Source organism: Aethalodelphis obliquidens, unplaced genomic scaffold (genome assembly GCF_003676395.1).
Source record: "Aethalodelphis obliquidens isolate GAN/ISIS:26980383/991018 unplaced genomic scaffold, ASM367639v1 scaffold125, whole genome shotgun sequence".
NCBI lineage: Eukaryota > Metazoa > Chordata > Mammalia > Artiodactyla > Delphinidae > Aethalodelphis > Aethalodelphis obliquidens.
The window spans coordinates 716,031-731,783 of NW_020838069.1; the positions used below are offsets into that span (position 1 = coordinate 716,031).

A 15,753-nucleotide genomic window follows, 5' to 3' on the forward strand; every position below is an offset into this window, starting at 1 on the left:
GGAGGTTTTCCCGAGTCGGGAGGGGGGACGAGGGGCGGACCCTGTCCAGCCCCGCCCCGCGCCGGAGAAGAGCCGGAGCCCCGCCGGAGCCCCGCCGGAGCCCCACCGGAGCCCCGCCGGAGCCCGGCCTCAGACCCAGCCAGATCAGGCACCAGCGGAACCGGAACCGCGGACCCTGCGCCCCGGCGGCGCCGGAGCCCCGGCCGGTGAGTCCCGCGGGAGCCGCGCTCAGGGGAAGTTTAGGGCGCGGGGTGTAGAGCCCCAAGCGCGCTCGCTCGGACCCGCCCCCCCTTCCGCGAGCTGGAAGTTTGGGGCCGGGAGGCCCTCGCGCCAGAAGGCCCTCGCGCCAGGGGTCCCAGGAGCGTGCCTCCCCGCGGGAAAGGAGAAGCCAGGGAACTTGGAATCTGTGAAGTCCAGCTGCCCATTTCTGCTGGCAACGCCCTGGACTCTGGGAACCTAGAGTCCAGTGCTCGTGAGTTCCCAAAAATCATCCCCCTCCCCGTCCCAGACACCAAGAAGGCAGGCCTCTGGGGACTTGGCATGGGCAAACCCCTGAGGGTAGATCTTGAGGGGAAATGTGGGACTCTGGCCTCCAGCCCCTCCCCTCCCAGTCTCAAACACCCTGATCTTGGCCTTTGCTGGTGGGAATGGATGCAGTCTATGGAATGGCTCCCAAAGGGGTTTTAAGGATACCCTGGACTCTGATCCCTGGCAGCAGGTTGGAGACCCTGATGGCTGCCCAGAGCACACTGGAAGCCAGTAAGGGGGAGGGTACAGTAAAACTCCACTGATGCAGAGCACCAGGGTGAGGATTGTTGAGGCAAAGGGAAGGGGGCTAGGGTGGAAAGTCCTATTCTAGTCACCTTACCTCCCACCTAGACCTAGATTCAACCGGGGAGCAACTAGGTGAGGGCAAGGTATGGGAGGAGAATCCCTCAAGCCCCATAGCAAGTTGGGAAGTTGCCTGGGTAACTGGGAGACTGCCCTCCTTCCCACTCCAGGAGGACCTCCACATCAGTGTGCTAGGCAGTGGAGGTGTGTCTTCCCTCTGCTTTTCCCACCAGCAATTTTGGGCCAGGCTGCTCATCTGTACCCTGAGGGGCTGGTCAGTGGCTCTGACCCTTTGTTTTCCCTCTTTTCTCTAGGTGAAAGCAAAGTCCTTGGACTGGCCCCACACTCCCTTGTAGCCCTGGTAGAGTCAAGATGTGGCCCCATCATGCCCTTCAGTGAGGTCTGCAGCCTGAGCAGATAGCATGGCCTGCCACTGGAGGTGAACACCATGGCTACAGGAGGTGGCCGGGCCTTTGCTTGGCAGGTGTTCCCACCCATGCCCACCTGCCGGGTATATGGTACAGTGGCATACCAGGATGGGCACCTGCTAGTGTTGGGGGGCTGTGGCCGAGCTGGACTGCCTTTGGACACTGCCGAGACATTGGACATGGCCTCACATACGTGGCTGGCACTGGCGCCCCTGCCCACTGCCCGGGCTGGTGCAGCTGCTGTGGTACTGGGCAAGCAGGTGCTAGTGGTGGGCGGTGTGGATGAGGGCCAGAGCCCGGTAGCTGCCGTGGAGGCCTTCCTGGCTGACGAGGGCCGCTGGGAGCGTCGGGCCACCCTACCTCAGGCAGCCATGGGGGTTGCAACTGTGGAGAGAGGTGAGTGGCCTCCCAAGGAAGGTCCCTCAGGTGCCCCAACACCCTCCATTCTTTCCTGACTTGGTCCCTTACCTTCAGAGATTGGGCAAGAGCTGTAAATTTTGCCTGGGTGCCCTGGACATGGCTTTGTTTCTTGTACCCTTCCCTACCTAGCTCTGAGCTGGGCTAGCAGCAGCCTAAACTGCCTTTTCCAGCTGTGAGGTGGGAGTCAGAGCCCAGGCTAGCCACCAGCATGATGGGAGGTCCAAGCCACCTCCCTGCCCCATTCCTCCTCTGTGAGAGACAAGGAGGGGTGGCCCAATGACTCCCACAGTTATAAATAGTCTGGGAGAGGGGGATGGGAGCAGGGCCTTGGCTCAGAGCCCGGCAAGTGCTTAAATTCCTCACACCACACAAACAAACAAGGGAGACTGAGATGGACAAAAGCCAAGCTGGCCTGGAGGCAGTTGCCATGGAAGCCCCTAGCTAACTGGCTGTCTGCCCAAGGCCCCCACACATGCCCCCAGCTGACCCTGAGAGTATAACAGGGCAAGAACCTACTCTAGTGAAAGGGCAGGGTACAGAAGTGCTGGCAGAAGGCTTGTGGACAGCACCTCCATCCTGCAGGCCCAAGCTCCTCTCCCAGCCCCCCAGCTGATCCCCAGAGCCCCCTCCCCAGTCTGAGCTCCATGCTGAACAGATCTCCATATGGCCCCCACCCTCCTTCCCCCATGAGAGTCCCTACATTGTGGCCTCCAGGTCTGACCACCAGTCCTGCTTGGATGCCAGATGTGGTTGCCATAGCGTCTCCAGGGAGACAGAGACGGCTTATAATTAGATTGGCTGCCTCCTGCTCTTCACTTGAAGGGGCCCTGGCCAGAGTGAGAATCCTAGCTCTCCCAGGCCCCACTCCAGGCAGGCAGGAGGGTTTCTGCTGCCAGGGAGGGGTACCATAAATAGGTTTGTCCTAAGCCACCTCCAGGCCTGACCAGGGCTGTTGTCAGGGTGGAGTGCTGTGGCCAGGCCCAGGGATAGTCTGTATTACTCTTTTCTCTGCAGATGGTATGGTGTATGCACTGGGGGGAATGGGCCCTGACACAACCCCCCAGGCCCAGGTTCGGGTGTATGAACCCCGCCGGGACTGCTGGCTTTCGCTGCCCTCGATGCCCACACCCTGCTACGGGGCCTCCACCTTCCTGAACGGGAACAAGATCTATGTCCTGGGTAAGGATCTGGGGATGTGGAAAATTGGCCTAAGTCCAAAAGCACTTATCCGTATAGGTTGGCTGGGATCAAGCTTAATCTGGGATGGTGGGACAAGAGAAGTTTTGTTGGTTTGAGCCAGGGTTGCTCTGAGGCTCTGACCTCTGGTGGTCCTGCTGAGGCTGGAAAACCAAACCCCAGTGCCTAAGGATCTTTGCGGTTGATCTGTGCTCTGGTGTGCACACAGCTGGGTATGGGTAGCTGGGGTGGGCAGTGGTAAAGGCTCAGCAACCTGGTAAAGGAAGAGGCTGCCAGGCCTCCTGGGCTGCCTCCCAGGTGCCCCAATTCCATTCGCAGGGGGCCGCCAGGGCAAGCTCCCAGTGACTGCTTTTGAGGCCTTTGATCTGGAGGCCCGTACCTGGACCCGACACCCAAGCCTGCCCAGCCGCCGGGCCTTTGCCGGCTGCGTGATGGCCGAAGGCAGCGTCTTTAGCCTGGGTGGCCTGCAGCAGCCCGGGCCCCACAATTTCTACTCCCGCCCACACTTTGTCAACACTGTGGAGATGTTCGACCTGGAGCATGGTGAGCAGTGGCTGGTCTGGGCTATTCTCCCACTCTCCATGGGATGGAGGGGTGCAGTGTGTGTGAGGGGGCTAGATCTGACCTCCCCTCCCCTGCAGGGTCCTGGACCAAGCTGCCCCGAAGCCTGCGCATGAGGGATAAGAGGGCCGACTTTGTGGTTGGCTCACTTGGGGACCACATCGTGGCCATTGGGGGCCTTGGTGAGTCTCTGTGGGGCTAGGGATAGGAGGGGAGCCCAAGACAGGAAAGAGTAGCCCCCTGCGTGAGTACCACCTCCTGCCCTTCTCTAGGTACTCCAGGGGTCATGGCTTTGTGAGCTTCCCTTTTCCAATCTGTAAAACAGTCAGTGGGTGGTCTGCCTGGCTCAGCTTTTGGGGTGTCTCTCAGCACCTAACTGTGGGTTCTGTACCAGCAGGGGCCTAGGAGATAAAAACAGGACAAATGACCACTGAATGAATGGAGAAATAGAAATGTGAATAAATAAATGAATGAGTGATGAAATGGGGGCAATGAGTAGCAAAGCATGGATAGCCCATCCTGGGGTAATGCATGCTGGGCCATGCTCTGAGCTCAGGGAGAAAAAGAGCTGGAGCCCCTGCAGCCTGTGCCCTTTACAACATCTGTCTTCTTCCTGCAGGAAACCAGCCGTGCCCTCTGGGCTCTGTGGAGGGCTTCAGCCTTGCACGGCGGCGCTGGGAGGCACTGCCTCCCATGCCCACAGCCCGCTGCTCCTGTTCTAGTCTGCAGGCTGGGCCCCGGCTGTTTGCCATCGGGGGTGTGGCCCAGGGTCCCAGTCAAGCTGTGGAGGCACTGTGTCTGCGTGATGGGGTCTGAATGCCTGATGGGACCTGTCCACTGGAGCAGTTCAGTGCCAGAAGCAGATGTCTGTGGTTCCTTTTGCTGCTGAGAAAGCTCACTGTGGCTCTGTGGGATGAGGGAGGCACAGGGTGGGGCACTTGAGACACCGTGTCTGGGACTTGGGGGTGGCCTTCATCTTTAGCAAAGGACACACATACCTTTATACCCACCTTTACTCCCTTTCATTCACGGACCATGCCCAGCTCCACCCTTGCTCTGGAACCTACTGGGCCCTCTGTCCAACTGGGAAGTGGGGGAGGGCAGAGCTGGCCTCCTGCCCTACAGGTCAGTGCCTACCTGGAGTTGATCAGGCCCTCCCCAATGGCTGTTCCTGAAAAGTCCTAGCTGTCAGCCTGCCTTGAAGGCCCTTGTGGACTCAGAAGAGGTAAGAGAGGGTGGGAACACAGAGGGGTACAGGAGTGGATGTGGGGACTTCCAGAGGGCCAGAAGAATGGTGGCTTTGGGCCCTTTACACTGCTGGCTGTGTGACCTTGGGCAAGTCATTTCACCTCTCTGTGCCTCAGCATCCTCATCTATAAATGGGGATCTCTGAAACCTTCCTGCCCTACCTACCTCACAGGGCTGTTGTGAGGATCCAGGGAGTTCAGATGTGGAAGTAAAAGTGCTGCTAAATCTGGCTTATGGCCTCTGGTGTGGACTCCTGCGTTGCCCCTGAGCCCCTGGCCCTCAACTTTCTCAGGCGATGAGGGTCTAGAGGAGCCTTTAGGACCTGGCCTCTGCCCCCAAAGTGTCCTGGTGTCTTAGTCCCACTTAAGCCTCAGTTCTCTGTTGGTGACGTAGGATGACCCCCCATCCCCTATTGCCCTGGCTGTTAGAGGGCACTCACAGCAAGACCATAGAAGAGCTCAGAAAACTGCAACAAAATACCATAGGATCAGGATGACCTCAAGATTCACATCACACAGCATCCTCAAAGCCTCTGCTCACCTCCGGTGGCGGGGGCGGGGTGTGTGTCCAGTGGGGGCTGTCCCTCTGTCCCAGCTGTGGTGAAGCTGTCTCTTAGGCATGACTGTGTTGCCACTCACCAGACCCCTAGAGGCAGTAGCATCCCAGAAAAAGCAAAGCTGCCAGCCCTTGCCTCCTCCTCCAGTCTTTGCTGCCCACTAGTAGGGACCATTGACTCTGCTTTCCCTGCAGCCGTACTGATTGCAAGGGGTTCACAGTTGAGTTTGTGGCAAGAATGGATTTGGGGTCCTGGAACCCACCTGCTGTGGCCAAGGTAACCTTCCTGGACCATTAGCCTCCTGCAGGCCTTACCTCTTCTCACTCACTGGCAAGACTCCCCAGGCAGCACCTCCCCCAACCAGCACAAGGCTGCACAAGGCTCCATGGCACAAGCAACATAGGAGCCAGGCGCAGGGCCTGGCTGTGCCTTACTGTTCTCCAGCCTCTGAGATCTCTTGGGCTGCAAGCACAGACAGGCCACTGAGTTAGCTGTCCTTGTTTAATGTTCTGGACCAGTTTAGACACTCAGAGACCCCAGCATGAAGGTAATGCTGCAGCAGCTTGGGTCTTGGGATCCCTGGGAGGTCAGGCAGTGTGTTGGTGACTGGGGCCTGGGGCCCCATGTTGTCACTGCCACAATGGCTACCACGGGATGGCTGGCAGAAGTTCTGCTGGTAGGTGGTGCTAGCACGGGAAGGCTGGATCTGCACAAAGTGGGCAAGGCGCTGGGGGAGGTCACTGAGTCCTGGCCCTGACCGGAAATCAGCCTGGTAGGAGGATTCAAGGGGCCGTGGCTGGCGCAACTCCAGTTCACAGGGTGCCCAGCGCAGGAAGGTGTGCTGCTGCCACAGGCGCTCCAGGTCTTTCCGCCTTCCGATTCCCTGTAGCAGGCAGTAGGGGCCCTCCTCAACGGTATGGGCCCTTGGCCCACAGTCCTGGCACCAGGCAATTCCTTGGGCCCCTCCTATACCCAAGCCTGCCTGGTGATGCCTGGCCTGTGCCTGGCCTCCCTGGCCTGGACCCCAGCCTCTTTGGCCTGCATCCCCAGTCATGCCTTCCATTCCAGAGTGAATGAAGCCCCCAGAAAGTCAGTGGTTCCTAAGATATTTGCACATTGTCAGGCAAGCTGGTGGGGGAAACCAAAGCAGAGGTACATCTGTTTGTAGAATGGGCTGTTTCCCAGAAGAAAGAGGTTGTCAGGAAGACAGACACTCCTCTGTCTGTATAAAGAGCCCTCTCTCCCTGGAATGTCTTTTCCCCTCCACCCTACCTCAACTTCAACCTAGGCTGGGAGTCTGCCCATTTTCCTTCCTCTCTCTAGCACTCACTTTGTCAAAGGAAGTGCGGTTGTCATGCTTGGAGAAGAAATGTTGCTGCGCTGGCTCCTAGAAAGACAGTGAAAAAGAAGGTGAATGGGGAAAGATGATGCTTACCTGTCCCCAAGATGCTAACTCAGGGCCCCATAATGGAGGGAAGTTGCCAGGAGCCACCATCCTTAAACTGCTAAACTGCCAACACACTGAAAGGGCAGATAAAAATTAAAGCAACACCTCATTCCTGGAACATCTCATCCCAGCACTTGCTCTCAAAGCAGAAGCCTCTGGGGCCACTGATTGAGGAAGGGGCTGAGGCATTTTCCAGGACATCCTGCCGTTAGTGGGGCAGTGGTTTAAGTTTCACATTGGGTCCTTTAGATCATCCAGGACTAGGCTCCAGCTCTCTCCTCCTCTCTTTCACTCTCTCATCAACAACCCAGCCTCTTGGCCCTAAATACCACCTGGAAACTGAAATTTCTCTTTAGAGCTTGAGCTCTCTCCCGAACTCCAGACTCACTAGCCAACCACCTGCTCCATATTCCCATGTAAATGTCTTAACGGGCATCTCCAGACACATGGCTGAGCTCTGGATCATTCCCCAAAACCACCCCACCTATAGCCTCCCCCAGCTCAGGTCATGGCAGCTAGATCTTGCCAAACACCCCGGAGTCCCCTTGATTCTTTTCTTTCACACTCTACATCCAGTGTGCCAGGAAATCCTGCTGATACTTCCTTCAATATGTACCCAGGATCAGACCACTTCTCAGCATAGCCGCTGCTTTCTCTGGTCTAAGCCACCTTCCCCTCATGCCTCAATTACTGCAAGAGCTTCCCACTTGGTGTCCCTACTTCCAAGCTTGCCTCTCCAGTCTATTGTCCTCTTAGCAGGCAGAATAACTGTTTTAATATGTAAATCAGATCACACTCCTTGTTTGCCAAAAATCCACAACAGTTCCTCATGTTTATAAAAGTCAAAGTCATCATAGTGGTCCATGAGATCCACATGATATTGATTCCTCCATTACCTCTAGCCACACTGGCGTCCTCACTGTTCCTCAAATACACTAGCTACTTTCACCTTGGACCTTTGTACTACCAGTTACTTCTGCCTGGGACTTTTCTCCCAGCTGGCCATGACTCCCTCTCACCTACCTCTTGGGAGGTCTTCCTTGACCACTACTACACCAGCAGTCCCATCACCCCAACCCAGCATTTTTCACCTTCTAACATACTGTATTACTATGTATTATGTTGCTGTTTACCATCTGATGCCCCTGACTAGAACACAAGCACCTCATGGGCAAGGTTACTGTCTGTTTTACTCACATCTATAACTCCAACACTGAGCCTGGCACTGTGCTCAATATATATTTGCTGTTAAATCAGTGAACAGGGACAGAAGATCCCCAGGGCATTTGCTTTAGCCCAGTTGGGGCCAGAGAGCCATGTTCCATCCCCAGGCAGAGAGAGACCACCTCTCAGGCCCCTAGACCTCAGCAGGAATCTCTCCCAAGACCGTCCACCTTGCCTTTGTGCCTGGTCTCTGCCCCCAGGGTCCCTCCACCTCAGCCAGTCAGCTTCTCCTGCTGCGGACCAGAATGAAGTACCTGATCTGGTGAGTCCAATCTTGGCTGGGTTGGGGTATGAGCAATGGCTGACAATAAGTTGCTAGATAAAAGTCAGGGGCTAGCTCCATCCCAGATCCCTGAACCAGAATCTTCGGGGTGGAGCCTTTAACAAGCTCCCCTATTGGGACCTCCTGCCTTAGACAGCTGGTGTTCTCCAAATCGAATGAAAGCTCCATGAAGGTAGGAAGCCAGCTGGCCTTACCTTTCATTCCTCATAAAGCAAACTGACACAAGAGATTAAAAACCCAGAGCCCTTTCAGGAAAAAAATAGAAAATCTTCAGAATCTAGAGCTAGGCAAAGAGTTCTTAGATGTGACACCAAAAGCAAGAGCCATAAAAGAAAAAAAAATCAATAAATTAGACCTCATCAAAATTTTTTTTTAAGTTTTGCTCTGTGAAAGTCCATGTGAAGAGGATGAAAAGACAAGTTACAGACTGAGAGAAAATATTTGCAAATCACATATCCAATAAAGGACTAGTATCTAGAATGTATAAAGAACTCTCACAACTGAACAGCAAAGTAAAAATTCCAATTAGAAAATGGGCAAACAACAGGAAGACATTTCTTCAAAGAGGATATACAGATGGCAAATAACACATGAAAAGATGTTCACCATCACTGAATGTTAGGGAAATGCAAATTAAAACCACAGTGAGAGGGCTTCCCTGGTGGTGCAGTGGTTAGGAGTCTGCCTGCCAATGCAGGGGACACGGGTTCGAGCCCTGGCCCCGGAGGATCCCACATGCCATGGAGCATCTAGGCCCGTGTGCCACAACTACTGAGATTGCGCTCTAGAGCCTGCAAGCCACAACTACTGAGCCCACGTGCCACAACTACTGAAGCCTGCGTGCCTAGAGCCTGTGCTCCACAACAAGAGAAGCCACAACAATGAGAAGCCCGCACACCACAACGAAGAGTAGCCCCCGCTCACCACAACTAGAGAAAACCTGCGCACAGCAATGACGACCCAACACACTCAAAAAAAAAAAACAAAAAAACCCCACAGTGAGCTATCATGACACATCAATCAGAATGGCTAAAATAAAAAAATAGAGACAACACCAAATGTTGGTGAGAATGCAGAGAAATACAATCATTTGCTCAATGCAGGTGGGAATGTAAAATGTGAAACAGCCACTCTGGAAAACAGTTTGACAATTAAAAAAAAAAAAACTTAACATGCAGGAGGTACAATATAGGGGTAGGAGAAAAAAAGTTATTATGGGATTATATGAAATCGTGTGTGAAACTTTTGAAAATTGTAAAGTGCTATAGAATTTAAAGAATCTTTCCTTCAATTAAAAAAAATTTCCATCCACATTAAAAAACCAAACAAACAACTTAAATGCAACTACAGGGACTTCCCTGGTGGTCCAATGGCTAAGACTGAGCTCCCATTGCAGGGGGCCAGGTTCTATCCCTGGTCAGGGAACACGATCCTACATGCTGCAACTAAGAGTCTGCATGCCCGCAACTAAAAGATTCTGCATGTTGCAACTATAAAAAGATCCCGCGTGCCACAACTAAAAAAAAGATCCTGCATACTGCAACTAAAGATCCCTCACGCGGCAACGAAGATCCCGTGTGCCGAAACTAAGACCCGGTGCAGCCAAATAAATAAATAAAATATTAAAAATAAATAAATAAATGCAACTATCATATGACCCAGCAATTGCACTCCTAGGTATTTATTCCAAAGAAATGAAAATTTATGTTCACCCAAAAACCTGTACACAAATGTTCATAGCAACTTTATTTGTAAGAGGTAAAAACTGGAATCAGCCCAGATACATTTTCATAGATGGATGGTTAAGTAAACTGCTATATACATACCACAGAATACTACTCAGTAATGGAAATTGAACCGTTGATACACACAACTTGGAGGAATCTTCAGGAAATTATGCTGAGCAAGAAAAGCCATTCCCCAAAGGTTGCATGCTGTATCATTCCATTCACATAACGTTTCTGAAGTCACAAAATTTTAGAAATGGAGGAAAAATAGCAGTTAGGGACAGGGGAAGGGTGGAGGAATGAGAGGCTGATGGGTATAAAAGGGCAGGACCACGGGCTTCCCTGCTGGCGCAGTGGTTGAGAGTCTGCCTGCCGATGCAGGGGACGCGGGTTCGTGCCCCGGTCCGGGAGGATCCCACATGCCGCGGAGCGGCTGGGCCCGTGAGCCATGGCTGCTGAGCCTGCGCGTCCGGAGCCTGTGCTCCGCAACGGGAGAGGCCACAACAGTGAGAGGCCCGCGTACCGCGAAAAAAAAAAAAAAAGGGCAGGACCAGGGATCCTTGTGATATTGGTCAGTATCTTGACTGTGGTGGTGGATGCACAAACCTACACGGGTGATAAGATTTTATAGATCTTTTTTTTTCTCTTGCAAATGAAGTGACCAACAAGGGATTAATCTCCAAAATATACAAACAGCTCATGCAGCTCAATATCAAAAAAACAAACAACCCAATCAAAAAATGGGCAGAAGATCTAAATAGACATTTCTCCAAAGAAGACATACAGATGGCCAGGAGGCACATGAAAAGATGCTCAACATCATTAATTGTTAGAGAAATGCAAGTCACAACTACAATGAGGCATCACCTCACACCAGTCAGAATGGCCATCATGAAAAAATCTATAAACAATAAATGCTGGAGAGGATGTGGAGAAAAGGGAACCCTCCTACATTGTTGGTGGGAATTTAAATTGGTAACAGCCACTATGGAGAACAGTATGGAGATTACTTAAAAAGCTAAAAATAGAACTAGCATATGATCCAACAAGCTCACTCCTGGGCATATATCTGGAGAAAACCATAATTCAAAAAGATACGTGTACCCCAATGTTCATTGCAGTACTATTTATAATAGCCAGGACATGGAAGCAACCTAAATACCCATCAATAGAGGAATGGATAAAGAAGATGTGATACATATATACAATGGAATACTACTCAGCCATAAAAAGAAAGAATGCCATTTGCAGCAACATGGATGGACCCAGAACTTGTCATACAGAGTGAAGTAAGTCAGACAGAGAACAACAAATATCATGTGATATCACTTATATGTGGAATCTAAAAAAATTGTACAAATGAACCTATTTACAGAACAGAAATAGAGTCACAGATATAGAAAGCAAACTTATGGTTACCAAGGGGGAAAGCAGGGGGAATGGATAAATTGGGAGATTGGGATTGACATATACACACTACTATATATAAAATAGATAACTAATAAGAGCCTACTGTATAGAACAGGGAACTCTACTCAATATTCTTTAACGACCTATATGGGAGTAGAATCTAAAAAAGAGTGGATATATGTATATGTATAATTGATTCACTTTGCTATACAGCAGAAACTAACACAACATTGTAAATCAGCTATACTGTTATTAAAATTAATTTAAAAAAGATTTTATAGATTTTTATGGGTTTTTATGGCCATGCCACGTGGCTTGTGGGGTCTTAGTTCCCTGACCAGGGATCGAACACAGGCCCTCAGCAGTGAGAGCGTGTAGTCCTAACCACTGGACCACCAGAGAATTCCAAGATTTTATAGATCTTAATACACACACACAAATGAGGAAATCTGAATGAAATAGGTAGATTGCAGCAATGTCAGCGTCCTGGTTGTGATATTTTACTATAGATATGCAAAATGTTACCATTGGGGGAAACTGGGCAAAGCATAAAGGGATCTCTCTTTACTAATTCTTACAACTGTTTCTGAATCTACAACCATCTCAAAAAAATTTTCAATTAAAAAATCTGGAGGTCTGGGGCATGTTCCAGTTGCCCCCCCAATCCCTCCCCCATCTCTACCCTTAGCTTTAAAGTTGTACACAGCCCTAGAATGTGGATGCCTCTGCTGTTGGAGGCAGGTCTGAATTTGGAAACTCACTATTCTTACAGTGACAGGATCATCTATCGACTCCCACTGACTTAAGTTTTATTCTCACAACTGTGGGAGTCTAGTGAAAAGTGCAGTAATTTCCTCTCCACCCAGGCAGTTCTAAGTATTCTTGTCCCTGAGGAGAATTTCACCTGCATCTTTGCTTCTAAACCATCTAAAGCTCCTTTTCCACTCAGGTGGTAAAATCCGTGGTCTCTGAGCAGGTAGGGCTTGGGCTAGGGTTTGAGCTAAAGAGGCCTTGGAAGAGAAGTAGGTTTCCTGGGATGGGTCAATGTTTGCCTGTGGGAGGACTAAGGGCCTCTCTGGAGGCTGGGCAGTGTGCAATTAGTGGGGTACTGAGTGAGGAGTCCCTGTGGCAGACTGAGGCATGGTGGGGGGTGGGGCAGAGGCAGAGACACAGCAATCACGGCACCACCAACGAAGGACCTGCCTCCAACCATGAGCCCTGGCACTCTGGCCTGACCTTAAGAACAAACAAGACCAGGATTACATTTACCAAGAGTCAGACAGGTGAAGGCCAGAAATAAACTAATCTGGTTTAGAAGAAAAAAAGAAAAAGAAGAATAAAAAGAAAAAAGAATCTTCTTGCATCTGAATGACAAAATTTCTACCTGCCCCAAACTAAAGGTAAGTGGCTGCTACATCTTGGAAAGGTTTTCAACAAGAATAGCTGCAGTCAGCCAGCTGACACTTGGTATCTCTCAGCAAATAAGAAAAAAGAATGTGCACCTTCCCTGAGTAGTCCCACTAATTAAAACAGCTTTAGATCTAGAAAGGGTCAGACTTGGCATTTGTACAACCTAAGCCCAAGATACACAGACCATGCTATTTTGGGGTTGCTGATAATGCCAACATGTAACAAGACTTCACTTCAATCAAAATATGTCCCCAAATATGTCCTCTACTCTGTTCCTGGGGGACAGATTAAGAGGACATTCAGGTCTTTGGGATGAGGGCTGCCACTGAGGACTACTACAGACACCCAGCAGGAAGTGCCCAGGTTACCTCTGTCCCTGTACTAGGCAGATCTCATCACTCTCTCAAGGGAGGTGGCCCCAGACGAGCAGTCTGGAGTTGCATTTGGGCCTTGCTCAGTAGGCAGTACCAGGCAGCCGTTCCAACTGGGCATGCTAAGGAAGTTCAGGCTCTGTAGCATGGCAGACTCCAAGACCCTGCTCTTGGCCTGGGAAAGCAATTTGTAGAGAATCCAGATGGCCAGTCAAGTAGGACCTGGCTAGAGGCTGGGAAACAAGAAGCTGCAGTGGGCGGAGCATGTTCCAGGCACACCTCCAGGTCCCTCTCAGGCCTCCTCCACCCTGATCTTTCCCAGGAGTCTGATGTGAGCACACTTCTCACCAGGTTGACTTCCCTCTGACCTGAAAGGAAGCCTGGAAAGGAGATGGAGGGAAGGAGGGAGGAGGTGTTTCTTCTCCTGGCTCCCTTCCGGGCCCGCCCCTACCTGGCTGTGTCTCTCTACCCGAAATCACCACTTCTCTCAGGAGAGCCCTCTCCATACCACTCTCTCCATCTGGGTTCTAGGAGCCATGCCTTCCCCTTGTTCCTTAAAGCCCAGCAGTACTGACCACTTGGTTTTTACCATCCTGTGAGAATACCTTTCCCTGAAGCTCCCACACCTACTCCTTTATATGTATACCCTCCTGAGTTCTGTTTTGAGTGGGCTTTTTACTTTTGGGACCCTGACTATGCTCAGTGTCCCCTCCTTGTCTCCAGGCCTGGAAGCAGTGGAGGGCCTGCAGCCCTGCGTCCCTCTCCTGTTATCTGGAAGCCTTTTCCAGCCACCCTAGGCCGTTTCTGCCATCACTCCTTTCCAGTCCTCCTTGGTTAGGCATGGGGGCGGACACCTGCCACTTTCTATGCTGTTTTACTGACCAGAGGAGGCCTCCTACTCACTCCTGAGCCCCTGGACTACGAGGCTGCCTGTGAGCTAGACCATTGACTTTCATGGCATCAAGGAATCTGTGCTGAAGGACAGCCGTCTGCAAAACTCAAGGCTTACTTCTTGGGTTCTGGAGGCTCTCTCTCCATGACCACCCACCCCACCTAGACCCTGACTCTTCCTCCATTTAGAAGGAGCAGTGAGCAAAACTGTCCAGCCTGGTACTGGCTCTTCTCCACCCATGTATCTGTAGGGGGAGGACCTGACATTTCAGGGAAGAGGGGCCAGGCCTCATGCAAGTCCTGGGGATAGGCTGGCCTCAAGTGTCAGTCCAGTTGCGTTAAGGTTGAGGATATTGCTCTTGGGGCCTGAGAGAAGCAGAATCTGGCTCAGCCGTGGCAGCTGCACCCAGGGCTGCCTCGTACCTGACAGCGCTGCAGGAACACTGCTGGGGGCTGGGGCTTGGCTGCAAGGCGATATTCTCGAGCACTTTCACTCTTGAATTGGCCTCTGTAGTGCCCATAGAAGCCACTGTTGTGCTGTAACAAGGCAGGCTTGAGGGTGAATCCCACCCCAACCCCCACCCTGAGTCCTAGACCTCAGAGCCCCCAGGCTAGAAGCCTCTCCTGGGAGTTCCTGACAGAATAAAAAGAATCAGAGAAGGAGGGACACCCTGGAGAGGCGCCAACAGAGAGGTGTCTCCATCCACCATTAGAACAGTTGGCCTCAGCTGTGCTGGCCCACCTGGGAGGGTTATGTCTGTAAGGAAAGGGTGCCTTCCTTCCTTCCTCCCCTCCTTCCTCTCACCCTCCCTCCCTCCCTCCCCCCCTTCCTTCCTTTCTCTCTCTCTCTCTCTCTCTTTCTTTCTTCAATAGGGTCCTAATATGGGCTGGGGACACACACAGCAGTGAAAAGACAGAAAGACCCTGCCTCTATCAACCTTCCTTCTGGTGAGGGAGTAAGACAAGTGAATAGAGTCAGGAAAGAAAGAACCTGATGACTAGATCGAGTGACAGGGAGTAGGGACAGCATCTCATGACAATGGGCATGGTACTTGAAGGAGTCAGCCATGTGAGGGGCAGCAGAAGAGCATTCTATGTGGTGAGAACTGCAAGTGCAAAGATTCAGAGGCCAGAGACAGAGTTGTGTTGGAAGAACCGAAAAAAAAAAAAAAAAAAAAGAGGCCTTATTGACTAAAAGGCTGTGAGCAAGACAAGGAGAAGTAAGGTGAGGTCAGGGAGGGACAGGACCTAGACTGGGTTAGGAACATGGATTCTCTTCCAAGAGCAAGGGAAGACTTCAGCAGGGAAGGGGACCAGACAGGTTCTGAGTTAGGGTGACTTAGGAAGCACTGAGCAGAGTTTTGAGAACACGGCCACCATCTAGTAGCATGGTCCTTCCCTGGGGGATCTGAGAGGAAGCCCCTTCATTGTGTTCCCTGCATTGTTAATAGAGGTCAAGGGTCACTGAAAAGCCAGGATTAAATGGATACATATTCTGCATCTATTGACAAAGTCACGAACACCTGTTTGCTACACACTTCGTTATTCTGGGGCAAGTAGGGCACCCTCTGAAACTGGAGCACTTAAACAAAGGATGAACTTTCCCAAAGAAGTACTTTACCAACAGTGGATACCTTCTGGAGAGAATTTCAGAGACAAGGACTGGCAGAAGACAGAAATGAGCACCTACTGGGGGTATAAGAAGCTGTACTGTGCTGATGTCATTAGGCTGACAACATGGATGACCAT

At 51.6% G+C, this 15,753-nt stretch overlaps 2 protein-coding genes across 2 annotated transcripts; one reads left to right on the top strand and one right to left on the bottom strand.

The window, feature by feature from the left end:
* Window positions 1-95: 95 nt before the first annotated feature.
* Window positions 96-4,916, top strand: KLHDC8B (kelch domain containing 8B). Its single transcript, XM_027098758.1, has 6 exons — window positions 96-206; window positions 1,146-1,655; window positions 2,694-2,858; window positions 3,195-3,419; window positions 3,518-3,619; window positions 4,057-4,916. The coding sequence occupies exons 2-6, from the start codon at window positions 1,280-1,282 to the stop codon at window positions 4,251-4,253; spliced, it is 1,065 nt and encodes a 354-aa protein (XP_026954559.1). The 5' UTR covers window positions 96-206; window positions 1,146-1,279; the 3' UTR covers window positions 4,254-4,916.
* A 398-nt stretch (window positions 4,917-5,314) lies between these two features.
* CIMIP7 (ciliary microtubule inner protein 7) lies at window positions 5,315-15,753 on the bottom strand. The gene is made up of 4 exons (XM_027098656.1): window positions 15,739-15,753; window positions 14,428-14,556; window positions 6,572-6,628; window positions 5,315-6,145 (listed from the first exon to the last, which is right to left on the bottom strand). Exons 1-4 carry the CDS (start codon window positions 15,751-15,753, stop codon window positions 5,729-5,731), a joined length of 618 nt encoding a protein of 205 aa, XP_026954457.1. The 3' UTR covers window positions 5,315-5,728.

What these genes read in the sequence shown, in the direction of transcription:
- KLHDC8B (XM_027098758.1), top strand. Translation starts at nt 1,280, where the DNA reads ATGGCTACAGGAGGTGGCCGGGCCTTTGCTTGGCAGGTGTTCCCACCC. An exon ending in GATGTTCGACCTGGAGCATG is followed by an intron (nt 3,420 to 3,517) that starts GTGAGCAGTGGC and finishes CCTCCCCTGCAG; the next exon opens with GGTCCTGGACCAAGCTGCCC. An exon ending in CGTGGCCATTGGGGGCCTTG is followed by an intron (nt 3,620 to 4,056) that starts GTGAGTCTCTGT and finishes TTCTTCCTGCAG; the next exon opens with GAAACCAGCCGTGCCCTCTG.
- CIMIP7 (XM_027098656.1), bottom strand. An exon ending in TGTTCCTGCAGCGCTGTCAG is followed by an intron (nt 6,629 to 14,427) that starts GTACGAGGCAGC and finishes CTGTCTTTCTAG; the next exon opens with GAGCCAGCGCAGCAACATTT. An exon ending in ACCGCACTTCCTTTGACAAA is followed by an intron (nt 6,146 to 6,571) that starts GTGAGTGCTAGA and finishes ACCGTTGAGGAG; the next exon opens with GGCCCCTACTGCCTGCTACA.